General features: G+C 43.7%; 1 protein-coding gene across 1 annotated transcript in view; it reads right to left on the bottom strand.

Moving 5' to 3' along the window:
* The window catches only part of LOC135824423 (protein slit-like), a 298036-nt gene extending 281242 nt beyond the window's left edge, over positions 1-16794 (bottom strand). The window contains exons 1-3 of the mRNA XM_065337158.1: positions 16558-16794; positions 16354-16465; positions 6302-6477 (exon numbers count right to left, since the gene is read on the bottom strand). Of these exons, the coding sequence (XP_065193230.1) occupies positions 6302-6477; positions 16354-16371 (194 nt within the window). The 5' untranslated portion in view covers positions 16372-16465; positions 16558-16794. The remainder of the gene's footprint in view (positions 1-6301; positions 6478-16353; positions 16466-16557) is intronic.
* Between the last annotated feature and the right edge of the window lie 1293 nt (positions 16795-18087).

Here is an 18087-nt window from a genome sequence, read left to right as displayed (position 1 = left end):
AGAAGGATGCAAGGGGGAAGTCGTGCTTATGCCTGAGGATGTCCTGGTGGGACGAATGTCTGTGTCACACATTTTTCAGTTGTTGATTTCCGCCTGGCATGGTCACCTCAACGTTCGTGATAGATGCTCACCCACCACTCATCGTCGTGGTGTCCTCGTCAGCCACGTAAGCTATCCCTTCTTGGACATCGACGATTGATTTCTCTGGGTGTGTTCGGATCGTGGAGTTGAGATTACTAGAGGAAAGATTGTATCGTGTCATTGTCTTCAAGTGTTCGTTATCCATCTATGTTTTGTTGCCCGATCTGTCTTGAGTTGGAACCATTGCTGTATATCGACAGTACTGCACGATTGACTGTGTGAGGATGCCACCTTTGAAGATACAGTCTGGTTGTACATATTGGCTGTGCAAATTTTACATTAGTGTATATTTATTGCGTGTATATACCATGAAATGCACAAAAAACAACCCAATAGGCTGTCGAAGTGCCTACGTCACGCTGCCTGAAAACTCGTAGTTACACGTAGTTACAAGGCCAAGTGGTGACAAACAAAAGTCGCGTCACCTGCGCTTGTCGTGTTTCCAACGATCACGGCATCACTTTGACTGGGGCACGCTGGTGTAGATAGCGACTTCAAATTTTTGTTTTACTTCAAGACGTTTCTCCTTCGCTCTCAAGCCATCGTGCAGTGTTTTCCTGCTGAGTGTTCACCAGCACCTGAGAGATAGGAGTTCTGGCTTTTGCTTGCCGCTGGACAAAGAAACGAGCTCAGCCCAGAGTTGGATGATCTCAGAACTAAGAAATCAGTGATCGCTGCAATAGAAATTACAGAGACACGCATCATTGCTGCTTGGTCGGCGACTACATGTAAAGCCGAACGACAGTACAGGCACAGCAGTGGTCAAGCAAAAAATCAGCTACAACTTCTTCTTCTCTACAAAGCAAAACTACAAGCTCGGCGACCAGTCGCAGTTTATTTGAAATAAATAGTCTCGCTCGCGCGCTCCTCAGTCAAAATGATGCTTTAGCTGTGTTTTACTGCATGCTGCTGCCTCTAGATACACGACAAGTGCAGGTGACGCGACTTTTGTTTGTCACCACTTGGCCAAGTAACTACGCGTTGTCAAGAAGCTGTGACGTCAGACTTCGACGGCCTATTGTCACGGTGATTTTTATTTTTCACTCCGTTATCACTGCGGTAAATCCTAGTTTATGGTATTGGACAAAGAATCTTAATCTGTCAACTATGTGTTCCCAGACCTATTCGCTGAATACATGTTTCATTCTTGAACCATGGTGCAGAATACATACGTATTTGTACTACAGTCAACTTCGCCAATAACGACTGTGGATATAATGACAATTCGCGAATAACGACAGAATTTTCATGCCCAGCGCAAAGTCTCATCCCACTGTAATACATATAATGAGATTTCGGGTATAACGATACTTCACGAATAAGGACAAATTTGTGATGCCCCGCCGAGTGTCGTTATAAGCGAAGTTGACTGTATATTTCTGCAATTGCGAATTGCACCAAATTGTTGTAATATCCTAAGTAAAGTAACATAATACAATTATCAATGGTGAGTATGCGTCATAGTTCCAGCCTGCATAGATTAGACTCAAAAATCTGACGAAGATACACTTCAATAGGAAACAACAGCTTTTTCTTATTAAAAATTGCAAAATTTCATGTATCGATGCCTCTCCAAAAAAAAACTCATGTGACGCCAAACATATCGGTGACCCCCACCCAATGTTTTGGACAATCAACATTAGCACTACCCAAGGGACAAATTCCCAAGTTTATATATATAAACTTTCCATGTTTTTTTTAATTTTTGGAGTTTGGTGGTCTGGGCCTCCTTAATTTGCCACCTTGAAACGGCTACAAGAATGGCGAACGGACCTCATCTTTACCTTCAATTTAGGAAAATTTAGGATGAGTCTTGATTTGAAATTTTGACAAAGTCTGGCTCCCGGCACCAGCGATCACCGGCGCGAACAGTTCACAAACCACTTTTGGTCAAAATTGTACGGGATCGGCGCCGAGGCAGATCGCAAGAGTTGGGCACTGTCCAACTTTGCCGGCGGTCCCTTCACGATATTTTACCGTATGATTTTGTTACGACTGCACTGGTTCACATAATCGCAATGCGCCAGGATAAGTTGCCAGAGGCACACTCCCGTTGACTCCCGGCGCGTACCGGCGATATGTGAACCAACCCTTTGAGCTTTGTCATCCAATGATTCTTCACCAAGGAGTAAATGCGATGCTTTTGCTCGAAAGCCCAGGTCTTCAAACGACGTTGATCCCCAATTTGTAATGAACTGAAAACATTGGGTCGATTTCTGTATTGCTGGTGGTGAGAGTGTTCAATTGAAATGCGACTTGCTACAATGGCTTCTTCTTGTCCTGAGCTTTCTAATTTAGAAAAGCGATCCTGTCAGCTTTTCTATTATTGTGTTCACATGGCAGAAAAAACGACACCGCTATGCTACGTAAGTTTCTACGTAAGGTGCTCGGTATTTCACTTAGGCTACGTAAGTCTCTACGTAAGGTGCTCGGTATTAGATCTACCAACGCGTGGTAGCCGTGTGCTGTGCACGTGCACGGCAGACATTGTGTTCAGTGCATGCAGTCCGCGGATCCGTGTTCGGATGTGCATGCGCGAGGAACTTCCTTCTTTGGAACTGCTTCTTGCATGCATGAGCTGTTTCGGATATTTCGTCTCATGGCCTGGCTTATTTCGTTTCGGCGCTGCTGAGACCTCCTTTCGCGGAATATTACTCAATGACAGGTGAGTTGACCAGTTGCCTTTGATTCATTTGCTTGTGTTGACTCTTTCATTCAGGAAAAGTGTGCTGATTTTGGGGCGGAATGCAATAAATAATGGAAAAGTTGACAGGATCTCTTTTCTAAATTTTGCTTTTCTGCTGCCGAGCTGCGAGGCCTCCTTTTACGGAATACTCGATGACAGGTGATCTCTAAGTTGACCGGTTTCCTTCAATTCATTTGCTTATGTTCACCTTTCATTTACGGAAACGTGTGCTGATTTTATTCGGATTTAGATCCATTTTTATCTCTTTGCCCTTGTCTGCAGTGTGCGAAGAACGCGAGTTCAACTTCTTGACGGTAAGGCTTATGTTAGATGTGTTGTCGAAATACTCATATTCATTGTACATTGGTACGTTACAAGTAAGGCACTGGTCAGTGGCATACTATCGTTGGCAGTTCCCAATCTGGAGGGAAAGGTTCAAGTACCAATTGACCGAGTTTGCAAAATAAATTCGCATATCAGGGGAAATCTCTATTGTGGAGAGGTTCAGTAACTTGTTTGTTTCATACGAAACAAGCCAATGGGTGCAGTCTCGTCTCGTGAAAATCTCGTACTTGTATGATTGGATTTGTTTACTCAAGTCTGGGCTGTTTGATTTGTGAGTACCGCCGAGATTGCACTGCCTCAAATAAAGTTTCGTGCCGCCAAAGCAAGAATTACGATCTGCAATCTGTTTGTAGTACCTGTAAGAATGTGGAGTACATGTATCGTACTTTCTCTGTTGCTGTTTGAGTTGCCGTCATGTTGCTAAAGAAAGGTTCAGTAGAGAGGTTCTGCAAAACGAAAATTCGAACGAAGTTTCGCGACAGTCCTTGCGAAAGTGTGTGCGAATTTTTGCACGAACTTTGCGTTCTGCACATTTTCGTAGTTTGCGCGGGCCAAGTGCACTTACGCCATGACCCGACCTCACGAAATTTCCTACGACAGTTCATTTCGCGTTCCCTGCAAGTTTCGCGTCCAAAGGTGCGAAGTTTCGCACTTCATGATGTAGAGCGAAAGTTTGTACGCATTTTCGTTTTGCAGAATCTCCCTAGTGACTCAATTGTTTCATACGAGACGAGGCAATGAGTTGGTGTGGCTTAGAATCTTTCGCCGTAGAAGAAATCTATTCGTATGTCTATTGGAGATATAATTGTATTCTCCGGTTATAAAATAGGTTAAGCTCACAGAATAAATACCATCGGTCCCTTGGTGTTCGTCCTAAAGAGGTTCGACTGGATATCATTCATACTCACCAAAAGATGTGTAAGATTTTATTATTGTGGAGTGCCTTGTTTATCTCTCAGTACCTCCAACCATAGCCTTGTACCTTTTCTCCTCAGGATCAGTGTAGTTGTTGGAACGAGGTTTTGGACTCAGCAATGTATTCGTTTACATTTTAATACATGTTTATTGTTCCTCCTTTGCTGTGTTGTTTTAGACAATCGTGGACTAACAGTTTGAAGTCATTGAACTACTTCCAAAAGTTGTATCGACATCAACAGGATTACGATTTCAGTTTCAACATGATGCTGGATGACCTTATCACGATAACCCATGACTATAAACCATTATAAACACAGAATCAACAAAAACATTTGCGACACGCACCTGCCGCATGGCTACATTTCTCAAATAAATCTGATTGAGGGTGGAGAAATCTGAAATATCTGAAAGGCAAGACAATTTTATGACAGAGTCATGAAATTCTGCAACAGCAACATGCACAGAATGACCTCCGTATAAAAAAAGTATAACCACCACTGCATGCTCACATGTTTACCCGCAGAAGAACATGCATTATGCTAGTGCCATTTTCTGCAAGAAAAGGCTTGCACATCAATGCGTATAATATGGTATTGATATGATGTGAAGGCCATCATTTACATATTGATATAGGGCATTCCATTGATTGGTGACAGAAAAAACAAAAGAAATTATAGCAATAAAAACTGCTTTATGGCAGTTTTCTAAAAAAAGTTATTGTGTTCTAGTCCATGGACCCCGTCTAAAAAGTAAGAAATTAACGAAATGTGATAGCTGAAAATTAAAATTTCACACAAAACCTCACAATAATCACACACAGAATGAAAAGCTACATGCAGAAGACCTCTTCCCCTCGCGATCCTCTTTCCTATGCATGCATGTTGCCAATTGTTGGTGCAGTACAAGTTTAGTGTTGAAAGCAGGGAGTAGTATTGTACTACTCCCTGGTTGAAAGCAGCATTTCAAGTGTTGTGATTATTGTGAGGTTTTGTGTGAAATTTTAATTTTCAGCTATCACATTTCGTTAATTTCTTACTTTTTAGACGGGGTCCATGGACTAGAACACAATAACTTTTTTTAGAAAACTGCCATAAAGCAGTTTTTATTGCTATAATAAACAATGGATCATGCGTCAGGCAAAATAGCGCGTCATAGTACATTTGAGATCAGCGGGAAGAAGATGACGACGTCCACTAATTTAGTATCTGTGCACACGAATCTGCTGTGTGTGTGACTCTGTGTGTCAGCTATGATATCATCTTCTGTGGTTCCATGCCTAGCATGTACGTCTGAACCATCCTGCAAAGTTTGAATGACGTAGGTTGAGCGATCGCTCCGCGAAACATACTTTTTGAAATTCTCTTCATAGTATATCTTCCACCATTGAAATTTCGAATTTCTTCGAATTTTTGCTGAGAGGGGTGGCTTGCAACCTCGATATGGCTTGTTCCAGGCATGCTTTGGAGCCATCTTCTGTTGAAGTAGTGGCGAGGATCTGCCCTGCAACTGCTACAACAAAAATGATTCGATCTGAGAAAGGGTGAGACCGCGAATCTCGGTTGAATATTGAGTATTTCAAACCTTTTCACGACGAAGATGGAGTTCTTTTTGGAGATGGACGTCGCGGCAAAAGACATGGTGTCCAACTTCTGGCGTCTGGTGAAGCCAGGGATCATTTGTTCAGTCAGGTCGGCAGCCTAACCGTCGGTAAGCTTGTGTTTGGATCCCGTTCTGCTCGATGTGGTAGATCACAAACAATTTGATATCGCACAAATTGATCTCAACATCGTGCGTACAGTATTTTATATTCAGAAAATCCCAAAGTGTCTCTGTGTGGCCGTCCTATGCCACGAGAAACTCCAATCAGGCTCCTATGTCCTCTGCCTTCATGATTGAATGTCCACTTCGTTTGAACAACGAACACAACAATCGAGGACGGCTTTGCAATGAAAAATACAGCTATACTGGAGCTGAAAAAAGAAGAAAAAACGTGCTCAGGATGAGACTCGAGTACACGCATACTCTCCCAGCAGGTCAAACGCAATTTTTTTGTGAAAAATGCGTGTCGCCGACTGACCAGTAATTTCGCCTGACGAATATCCATTACATACGGAGTTTTGAGCAGATCATCCCATCACATTGCAAATGCCAACAATTCTGTGTAACGGATGAGGAAAGTGTGAATGGCATGTTCCAAGATGGGTGACTTACAGATATCTTGTTGTATTCGGTATTCCACCAGGCACCATTGTTAATCCGCGATTGTGGCAATCTACAGTGTAACTAGGTGCACCAACACACCAACATGTCGCTGGACAACTCATCACTGTAGTACCGGTGAGTGCATAGTAGCAGATGACCAATGACAGTACAGTGTGGATTGACATCTGTTAGAAACAGAACACGAAGATGTTGGGCGCAGCCATTGTCACATTATGCTCTCATATTATTGGGTTCTTGCAGATAAATACAAACAAACAACAAACATGTTTAGCACCGCTCGATTAGTCACATAATCTTTACCCACATCTGGAAACCAATGAGGCCAATAATGCTGACTACGAGGGCATTAGTCCTAAGTTAATTCAGCGTAAGGCCACTATTTCTTTTTTCGTTGTTAACGTCCGCGCCTGCGTACCTTTTTGCCTCCGACCGAAAAAAACAAGAAAGTAGTAGTACCAATAATATGCGAAGTTGTAAATACATGATTGTGTAGTTTCACAGTGTGCCGATCATGACCTTAAACTTATAATCTTGCCTCCCGGGCATGCCTTTGTCTTGTGTTCTTTTTCTTTTTTTGTTGGCTTTTAAATATCGTACGGTGTGTGTCCTAGTAAAAATCCAGATTTAATGAATTCATGACATGCTAACTCCATGCTATGTACCTGTTTTGTTGGATTCATCAGGCATGTGCTCCAATGTACCATCAAAGAGTGTTGTTCTATGCCTGCAAGTGCCGTTAGACCCAGAAATATTGTATATATCACATGCTTTACTGGTCAAAATGTTTGATTGGGGTTTCCAGTTTTTGGAATGGGCTTTTGGTATTTTTTCGCCCTCCCGCGTACCTTTTCGCGAAAAAAGGACGTTACACAATGAATTAACAAAGGGTGGCCTAATGCATCACACAAGGAGCGAGGCCACATTCCCTTCCACTAATCTACCAACACTAAAACATCCACGTCCTAGCCCTATCTTTGAATGAAATCGCCAGGGACCACAACACGCTGACAACAGCACCAGGGGACGAGAAATACAAGTCATGAACTGATCCTCGGCACCAAATCAACAATTACGTCAACAGTCGCGCAAGATATCATGCTCTCTGAAGCCCTTTATGTACGGAAAATGTACGCCGCCTGAATTTGATATCGACTCACCTCAAATTCCATAATTCTCCGGGCTATGACTTTGGTCTCCTTTTGACGATTTTTTCAATCTTGGGCTTCCTGGAAAGCTCGTTGCAAGAGGAGCCTACCCTTGCCATCACGAATGTCAAAACCCTGGCGCTATATCCCAGTGTCTTAGTTGCCACGCCAATAATCCAACAGAAGTCGTCTTGCCATTTCGCTCTCAGCCTTGCTCGTAACAACTAATTATTACTTCAAAAGGTGCACAAACTGCCACTAGTCCGTATGCCATTTTGAACGTGTTTCACCGTCACTACATGCCCAGAATGATGGGGAAATCCCTCATTCAAATCTGCGCACGCTGCTATTGCGCGACATTCGCCGCGATTCGACTTTCAGGCTTCGTAACTCTGGAACCACACATCGGTGCGCTTCCACGATTGTTTCAATGGACAGCCGGGAATATTCTTTTCGACCTACATGTACAATTTTTATTTCTTGGAAATATAACAGGACTGACTGAGGCACGATCTATTGAAATGTTGTACACAAAGGGGACTATTTTATTTATGGTATCATGAGGTGTAGATTATTAAAATTTAATTTAAAACTAATACAAGAAACACTGATATTCTAAAGATAGCACTATTGGAGGCGTGATTACATGAGCAGCAAGCAGTGTGCAATGTTTGTGAGTACTCGTAGATCTGCTGTACTCAAGCATTTGGTGTCCAACCCCCAGTGTTTGCAATTGTATGATGATTCCTGCTTCAGTGTGGTGTGCTATGCTAGTAGTTTTCGTCTACTCTCCGTATTAGAAGCCGTGTTTATTCGTACTCGTGATCCAGATTTATGAATGCAGAAGGAATTCGTTACAGCACTCACACTCTTCACATAACATACCAACACTCACACACCCACTCACATACATGTACCTTTCTTCTCACCTGCATTTCTCCAATCTACACTTGCTATCGCACTGCTCGCTGCTCATGTAATCACGCCTCCAATAGTGCTTGCTTTAGAATATCAGTGCTTCTTGTATTTGTTTTAGATCTAACAAAGGAAACTGTGACATTTGGACTACTTTAAGACAAATAGCTTCCAAAACTTATTGAAACTCGGATGTTGAGCCAATAATAAATGTAGAAAGGAAGAGGACATATGGATACGAGTTAAGAATAACTCTCCATCACTGTAACCAGATACTATATACAGTAAAAAAGTGCAACAACTGGGCACAATTGGAAGGCTGTCGGTTAGCGCTACGGAAATGTGTTGAAGCTAGGTGTCAGGACGTCAAATGTCTCAGTACTTTGTCAGTTTTGTGCCTAGTTGTAGCACTTTCTGACTGTAGAGTATCTGGTTACAGTGATGGAGAGTTACTCTTAACTCGTAATTATGTCCTCTTCCTTAAAACTTTTTGACGTTTATATTTGCTATTTAACTCGGATGGTGAGCCAATTAAATTATTGTGAAAAGACTGTATAAGATCTGGTTACGTTGGTGAACAGTTAGTCATAACTCGTAACATTAATTTTTGTCTTTCTTCTTTTCACAATATTTGCTATTATTATTCATTCTCACTTTCCTTTGTTGGTGATACACATATGCAACGCGTATAATTCTCATACCCTAGTTTTGTGCACACCTTTATGAGAAGTATCACACTTTGATATTTTAGTGCTGTCACTGTACCTTGCTACTTTGGCCTTGAAAGATTATGTATCTAATATTGACTGAGTACGAGGTCAATATAGGAAATAAAAGCCGAGTAAAAGACCGAGGCGAAGCCGAGGTCTTTTACGAGGTTTTATTTCCTATACTGACCACGTACGAAGTCAATATTAGATTTATCACGACAAACAGTCCGTATTTCAAATTCCAGAACGATAACCTCATGAATCCCGGTTTTATGATTGCACAACGTTGTGTAATAGGTAGCCGAGTGGTAGGCGCGGTGAAATCAACAATAATTACTTTTATTCTACTTTCAGGTACACACCTGAGATATAATCGTTCGTGAAAGAAGAAGCGGCAAAATAACTGACTTTCTCTCCGGTGCTTACCTAGAGGCTGAATCCTTATTCTTCGAGTTAGCTTTCATTGCTATCCAATCTAATCTAATCTTCTCTTCATCAAAACAGAAATGCGCAGCCGCTTTTATGCAGCAGACGCCGTACGCTTATATACGGAGATACACTAAATATACATCAGGCAAAGCTCCGTATTAGTTCCGTACTGCTTCCGTATTGGTCGGGCAGGGATACTACACCCTCCCTTCCTACAGATAATCACGCCCTCGTGATTTTCAAAAAATTAGTGAGGAGTTACGAACAACAGCGTCAACCGGAAGATGGCAAATTATATCGGAAATGATAACGTTTAGAGTAGACAGAAGAAATGAACTGATAATAAATCATAAAATAGAAGTAAAAGCACACCAGATTCACACGATCTCACGGGGTCAAAAGGGAAAGAACTGTCCTCCAAATAGGACCTGAAACCACAGCACTCTTGCTGCACTACGCTGGCACAACCCGCCAGGAACATCGCAGTTCAAAAACCGAACTGAATACATTATAACTATAAGGGGCGTTGTCACACACATTGTCCCACGTTAGCTGGGTAAGCCGTGGCTCACCATGATCAGACGCCTACCAAACTAAACTGGATTCACACACTCGCATAAAGGAAGACTGAAGAGAACAGGGGGACTGAAGGAAGACAGGAAAGAAAATGCCATACCTGGAATCAGCGTTAGTAACCACGGCGGCGGCTTGAGCTACAGCGGAGGGCGAGCCAGGTTTTATCTTCATCTTGGTTGAGCCGGTCAGTCAGAGCGGCTAGCTCGGCGTCAGACAAATAACCTCCCTCCTCGTCTTGAATCATGGTCTTCACATTGTCGAGAGCATCACTTTGCGCGACGTAAAGAGTGATGGTCTAGCCAGGAAGAGTGTTGACGAAATTCTGCATTCCACCACGTAGACGAAGTACCAAGTGAATAGTGGACTCCTGCTGAACGTTGTAGTCACTCAGGGTTCGGCCGTCTGCCAACTGCGTGCCGGCGAAAATCAAACCCTGCTGGTCTTGGGGAATACCCTCCTTGTCTTGGTCAGCAGCCTGCATGTCGTCGTCCTCATCAGCTTCGCCATCACCACCGGTAGTATACATGTAGGTAGCGGGTCGCTTGGAATCGCCATCGGAGTCTCCAGTGATTGCCGTGCGGAGAGAAGGGTGATCCACGCTAGCACCCTGGCTGTGCGGCAAGCTAATAAACAGGGCCAAGCCCAGGAAGGCAAGAAACATGATTCTCATCTTGATTCGTCGCAGAAAGCTGCAGCGGGTTGAGCCATGGGGGTCTGGGGTCGAATCACGTCGTTCTATTTTAAACTACACCGCTGCCACCAATGTAATAGGTAGCCGAGTGGTAGGCGCGGTGAAATCAACAATAATTACTTTTATTCTACTTTCAGGTACACACCTGAGATATAATCGTTCGTGAAAGAAGAAGCGGCAAAATAACTGACTTTCTCTCCGGTGCTCACCTAGAGGCTGAATCCTTATTCTTCGAGTTAGCTTTCATTGCTATCCAATCTAATCTAATCTTCTCTTCATCAAAACAGAAATGCGCAGCCGCTTTTATGCAGCAGACGCCGTACGCTTATATACGGAGATACACCAAATATACATCAGGCAAAGCTCCGTATTAGTTCCGTACTGCTTCCGTATTGGTCGGGCAGGGATACTACAGTTGCACCACCACCTACTCATGCAGTGACAATGCTGCACTAGGCACCGTTCAACTGCGCAACCCCTAACTTGCCTAAGCAGTCAAATATAAGCAGTCAATATAGCCCTAAGGAGTGAAATATGCAGGAATATTTGACTGCTTAGGTATGGCAAAATTCTATGCGAGTCAATACTAAGGGAGTGATAAGCTAGCATATTGTTTGCTTAATTCCTACCAAAATCGAATATTCGCATAATTTGAGGCAAATTGCATACGAATCGCATAAAATTGGAATAATCCTCCTGTTCGCATCAAATTCCATACAGTTGTACATGTTCTACAATTACAAGTACAAGTAGATGCACCAGGAAGTCGTAGGTTTACGACTCCCTCGAGAACATGTCCAGTCCACTACAATCAGTGACGGTCGTAGCTAGGTCGGACGGTGCGTTGACCCCGTTGAACTTTTGCTACTACAGTACAACGCCCTCTACAAAAATATTCCCCTGTTATTTTGCACGGAATTATTATACATTAGCAGCATAGGTGAGCAAAATGCGGCATAATATGATAATTTTTAGCATAAAAATAGCATAATTCTGCAATTTGTTCAGCAATGCGAAAAGCATAATTTCACGAAAATATTAGCATAATCTGTCAAGGCCTATTGCTACTCTAACTTGATTCCTATAATTATTATTTCCTTTGTTCTTATTTTGTTCTTTAGTACAACGGTGATTCCTGAAGAGTGTTGCACGAAAACATGCTCGAACCTTCTTTTTTCCATCGCTTTTTCTCCTTGCCTTTTATATCGTTTTCGCATCGTCTCCAGAACTTATTGTTTAATAAAGTAGTCCAAATATCACTTAAGCTCGTTCCCGTAGCTATGCAGAAGACGTTACTTCAGTAACGTCTGGCGCTAGCCAGGGTCCACACAGCTTTAATTTGGTGTTTGTTTGTGTGTTTGTTTGTTTGTGTCACGCCTGGCGCTATTTTGTATCTATCCCGTACTGTACCGTACCAGCAAAGACAGCTGGCCACAATATTTTTGTTTGTTTGTGCCATCGACATACCTGGCGCTATCCCGTACCTGTCCCGTATCATCAAGAGTACGGTACCATCAAGAGAATGAGTATATATGCGAAGTGTATGGGGGGAATGCATTCAGTGCAGTAACATTAAATTTTGTGTGGATTTGTGTGCGAGGCCGAGATCCCACTAGCAGGCTGGCTGGGCCGCCTGTCGACCAGCCCGGAAATCGCATGTAGGCCGATAGCATAATAATTATAACGTATATACAGTCATGTAGATGTATAGCAGGGAGTCATATTATGTAAACGACTCCCTGCTGTATGGGGAGATTTTCTGGAAAGAAATACGAAGTAGGGAGACGAGTAAATGCAATCAGAATGGATGTTAGTTGCCGTCAGTATAATAATAATAATAATAAGAAGAAGAACGCTCGTGATCGGCAGAGTCAGCGCCGGTCCCAGGAAACGTCAGGACAGACATCCCGTCGACTCCAGAACGCCCGTCATCGGCAGAGTCAGCGCCGGTCCCATAGCTATGCAGAAGACGTTACTTGTACTTCAGTATCTCATTGAAACGTTTTTGCAAAACAATGATTTAGCTAATCAAAGGAAAAAGCATTTCCATCAGTTCTAACAACATGCACGATGAGCTAGGCAACAAAGCATAGCGCAGGGCCCTGAGCTTCCAAGCTCTCTCGTTCTCCTTATTGCAATTTTAAAATTGTTGTCTCCACGTCGAATATTTAAAGGAGACTGTTTTAATTTTTCATCGAAAGTTCACGAAAAGATAACAACCCATTCCTTTATTACGCTCTTGCTTGTAGCAGTTTAGCACTCTTGTGTGGGGTAGTGCCTTTGCTGTTTGCGTTCCTGAGTTGTCAGTTTGAGCACTCTGACAAGTTACGTTCCGGCTTGGTTTAAATCTGGGTTTGGTAACTGTTTTTTTTTTCATTGCTACCAGGTTCGGGCTCATTTCCTCTGTGCTGATGAATCCACAAAGGACGAAACAGTTCTGTCCGCAGATTGAGTAACAATCCATTCATAAAGCCTTTTTATCAATTTTTGTTCGAAAGTACAAATCACGAGGTTAGGGAGGGTTCCTCTCCAGAGATACAACGAGTAACATTTTCAAACTTCATCTCCACGTAATCAATCACCACACATCTATGCAAGAACGGAATTACTCGCTATAGTTTGGTGAATGTGGACCAAGAGCGCAGTGCGGAGAGGTGACGAATTTCAATTTATTTTCAAATGGACGAGTTTGTCGCAACTTCTGAGTTATCTTCACCTTGCCGTTTAAAGGGGAAGTTAAGGCAAAAATCAAAATTTCACCAGTTGTAGTCTTCGGGGTGCTGAGTCGAATGGTCTTGGTCCGAGAAAGCTGAGACGCTCCCTTCCTACTTGAATCCCAATCGAACTCGCGCACTTCCACCGAAACTGGGTGACTGCGCCCTACGAGATGGGGATTTGTCTGCAAAATGTCACTAAAAGCGCCATTTCGTTCTTATAAAAGCACGGATGACCGCCATTGGCCCATATGTTGTAGTCTTTTGGACGCTGAGTCGACTGGTTTTGGTCCGAAAAGGCTGCGATGCAGCGTTCCTCCTTTATTCCCAATCGAACATGGTTGAACAAGCGGTCACGTGCTCCTGGGTGCCAAAATCACCTGGTCACCACGCCAGCAGGCAACAACTTTCACACCAAGGTTCAACTCGAGTGACAGGACTGCACCCAAAAAAGGTCAAAACAGGCTGTAAGTTGTACCCTGCAGGCACCGTGACCAGGTGACTGGTGTACTCAGGAGCACGTGACTGCTTGTTCAACCATGTTCGATTGGGAATTAGGGGCGAACGCTGCATCGCAGCCTTTTCGGACCAAAACCAGTCGACTCAGCGTCCAAAAGACTACAACATATGGGCCAATCGCGGTCATCCGTGCTTTTATAAGAACGAAATGGCGCTTTTAGTGACATTTTGCATACAAATCCCCATCTAGTAGGGCGCAGTCACCCAGTTTCGGTGGAAGTGCGCGAGTTCGATTGGGATTCAAGTAGGAAGGGAGCGTCTCAGCTTTCTCGGACCAAGACCATTCGACTCAGCACCCCGAAGACTACAACTGGTGAAATTTTATTTTTTGCCTTAACTTCCCCTTTAAGTAGAAGTAGTAGTAGTACTTTGAAGTAGTATTTTACTTGGGTATACCCAACAGGCCTATGGCCTTCTTACAGGGTGCCCAAGGAGAAATTGTGAGCAGCTAGCGCGAAAAGCAGGCAAGGTACACTGGGATCCTATGATCGCTGGTAGTGCACCAAGAGCGGTCAGCACCAAGAATTGAGAGACTGTAGAGGCCTGGCCTGGACATGAATAGGAGGAGAAAGAGACTACTGAATGTTTGGCCTCTGGTCTGGGAGGTAGTGTGGATAGCATCATTCCGGGTCGTGAAGATTTGTGAGGTGAGGGGACTGCCAAGGGACCTGATGCTCCGAAAAGTAAAATGAACCGCTTCAAATGTCGGCAAGAATCAAACCTGACTAATGTATGGTGTAACCTTCACATCCGCACACGTTACATTTATCTGTGGTCGCTTGAGTAATGAAAGCGGGACTCTAGTAAAGGCCCTGCAGTGAGAGTCGTCACAGACTGGAAAGAAAATCACATCCATGTCGAGCTAAGCAAGAGTGTTTGCGAGAGACCCAAGAACGCGACATAGGAGAACAAGCCACGGAATGTAAGTTTTATATAAAGAAATTTTTCCTGTGACTCTGTCAGGCAGAGTTTTCGCATCCACACGAGTGTCAAAACTCTGCAGGATCGCCGCGGATCAGACCGACCATCAAGTGGTCAATGACCGAAAATCCCATTTGTTGCATCCATGTTTTCCTTGTGCCAGGCTACGAGTTAGCAATAACTGTATGGTGAACCACCCTTCCCCCATCCGATATTCATGTACTTGTATGTTTTCATTGCCTATACTTCCTCCGCCCAAGCAAAATTTTCGCTTCTCTTTACACTTTTTACTGATACATTCCAGGTTCTCAGAACGGCTCCTAACGACTCAGAATGAGTTGAGGAGTCGTTCAATATCAAGAGAAACTCTCCAAGTCGAAAAATCTAGAAGTTATCCTTTGTCATCAGCCGACGCAGTATTTGTTGTCGGGTAGTACTTCGCACTTTCAGAAGCGCAAGTACTTCGTATCGACACTTTTCCAAGCGCTTCACCTCCTTCATGAGTACGATCAGTCGTGTTTCTTACCAGCCGAAGCGGACGAGCTCAGCGTCGTTTTGCAGGATCGTTCACGTTGACATCAGGCGAATGAGCTGGGTGAGTGACAACCCTGTCATCGAAGCCTTTCTTTTCCCCCTGTTTTGCCCAGTACCGATTCTGGTTTATTTTGCAGTATGTGGGCGAGCGTCGCTGAGTGGCTTTCTCAGCTTCAAGCTCACGTGCAGTTTTACCGTACACACATCTTGTGCCGGATGCAATCAAACACGCTGGCTTTTCGCAACATGACACCTCTGCTCTGTACCCCAGTGGTACTCTAGCAGCACCCACCTTGACCAGTGACTGACTTCGTGTCTTTTTTACCAGTTCACTCGCATTCAACGCGCTCTTCTCTTGGCGTTTCTTTACTCTTTGCCGACTTCGCCGACTTGTTTGGAACTGGTACGCCTGAACCAGCAGATTTGTGTGATGGTGAAGTGCACAAGATGAAAAAATTGCTGCCAGACACCTGTCATTGGGCTGAAGGAGATAAGCGAAAATTTTGCCTGGGCGGAGGAAGTATGTTTCATTCAGTATTTTAACGGTCCTTTGAAAGGAAAAGAAAGGACATAACGGCAGTGTCTAGGAAGAGTAGATAACGTAGAAGGTAAGTGAAACGGTCTCCCTCTGCAGTAGACGTGTAAGGGGAATGAAATTCGGAAATTTTGGCCTGTGCTGCTTTTTGGTTTTGTTGATGTCGTTTCTTTTCCTTTCAAGGAATCCTGATCCTGGCGTACTTTGTGTGTGCAGACGCCAACAACATCAAGCTGGCCTGAGTAACACGGCCCCATCACCACTACCGGCATTTATTGGGAAGCATAGTGGACGTAACTCTGCTAACTTAGAAACATTGTTGAGTCACACTTACATTACAGCGTCACTTACCTTAAACTGAAGCACCATTGTGCTCGTCTCTTCTGGTTGCAACACTGTTGAAAACCAGCACTGGGAAATGTTCTCAATTACAATGGTAAATTCAAATCCGGCCAACAAAACCCTATCGGAGACAACGGAAGGATAGGAACCATCGAGTTACTTTGAATCAATCAACATTCACCAAACATGACTACCCAAAATGTTTCCACATACCAGATTTTGGTGTATAATCCAGGATCAATTGGGTGTAGCACACAAATCACGATAAGGTTCGTTTGCCTTGCGAAAAGGAGCGCTGGTTCCGAGAGCAAAGCCCTCAATGAAACAAATTAATTACTATCTGCTCGCTTTCTGCTTAGACTCTCTGCAAGCATAATTATGCCAAAGACACGCACGATGAGTGCCATGATATCAGTCAGTGGTACTCCGTAGCAGCTCGATTGGCTACTGCACGTAGACATCGTTTGCTGACCCACTAACACAAGCCTAGGAAATGAGCTACACGTACATGTACATGTACATGCACCCGCAACTAGATGGCTAATGTATAGCAGGGCTATGAGTGGCACGCAGTGGTCACATGCCAGTGCTACTGTGCATGTATGTTCGACATGTCATGAGCTCAAACACACAAGCTTATTGGTGAACGTGACATGTCACATGAATATTCCCTACCTCCACATGGGAAAGGATAAGAACCAATATGACGCCAATCAAAGAACATGGCTGGCTGCTACACAGACAGTCGTCGAAAATAGCTCTTGGTCGGCTGAAGTCAGCCTCGTAATATTATGACTTTTACATTGCGCCTGCGCCTGCGGCAAACCCGCTTATCACTGCTTGTCATCAAGATGTTATGAGATGAACAGCATGAAATTGTGGAACGTGCCAAAAACATTCTTGCTAGTCGCTATATTATGTGCGTACATGTGCGTATAGGCGATGTACAAGAGCCCCAATCAGGAAGACTGAACGCAGTGAAGGCAAGTCTTACCAGGGCGCTCAGATACCCACAGGGTCGTGTCAAATGCATAGAGAGAGGGAAAGTGACATCTGGGCTCCTAGCCTACATCAAACCGGTGCATTGCCTTCGCACAACATAGTTTGGGACATAGCTTGTGCACATGTCAATATTATCATATCTCCTTTATTCACTTCTTTCGAAGGCGATAAGCCAGACCCACCGGGAAATATTTCCGTGGGTTGGACAGCAAAAAGAATGTGAAAAAATAAAAAAAAGCTTAAAACCAAAGGGACATGAAATAGGGGTAGGAAGAGGAAGAAAGGAAAGAAACTCAATCCGAACTCCAACATCAAAACAATAATAAAGTATTTGCAGCGACAGGCAAAGTACATCAACCAATGAAGGGAGTAACAAAGGAAATATCTTTATCAGTCGTTATTCAAGTCTCTGGGCTATTGAGCATGAAAACACAGAAGATGTGCATCTACATGTTAAGGACAGTTCTAAGTATTTTAACCGACCCTTGGATAGCCTCCTGCTACACAATAGCCAGGTCTCCTCCCTGCACAGTCCGAAGGCATTGAGGAGTCTCTATCACCAAGCCTCCCAGGGCACCGACAACCACAGGGACCATGTCAACCTGGGTGAGGGACCAAGTCCTGGAAATCTCCCGCTTTAAGTCATAATATTTCGAGCGCTTTTCAGCCATTTTCTTATTGATGTTGGTCTCACCAGGAACGTTGATGTCTATAATGTGTGCGATGCACTCCTTGTCATTA

The sequence above is a fragment of the Sycon ciliatum genome, chromosome 9 (assembly GCF_964019385.1).
Source record: "Sycon ciliatum chromosome 9, ocSycCili1.1, whole genome shotgun sequence".
Classification (NCBI taxonomy): Eukaryota; Metazoa; Porifera; class Calcarea; order Leucosolenida; family Sycettidae; genus Sycon; species Sycon ciliatum.
This window is presented reverse-complemented; position numbering and strand designations above follow the sequence as displayed.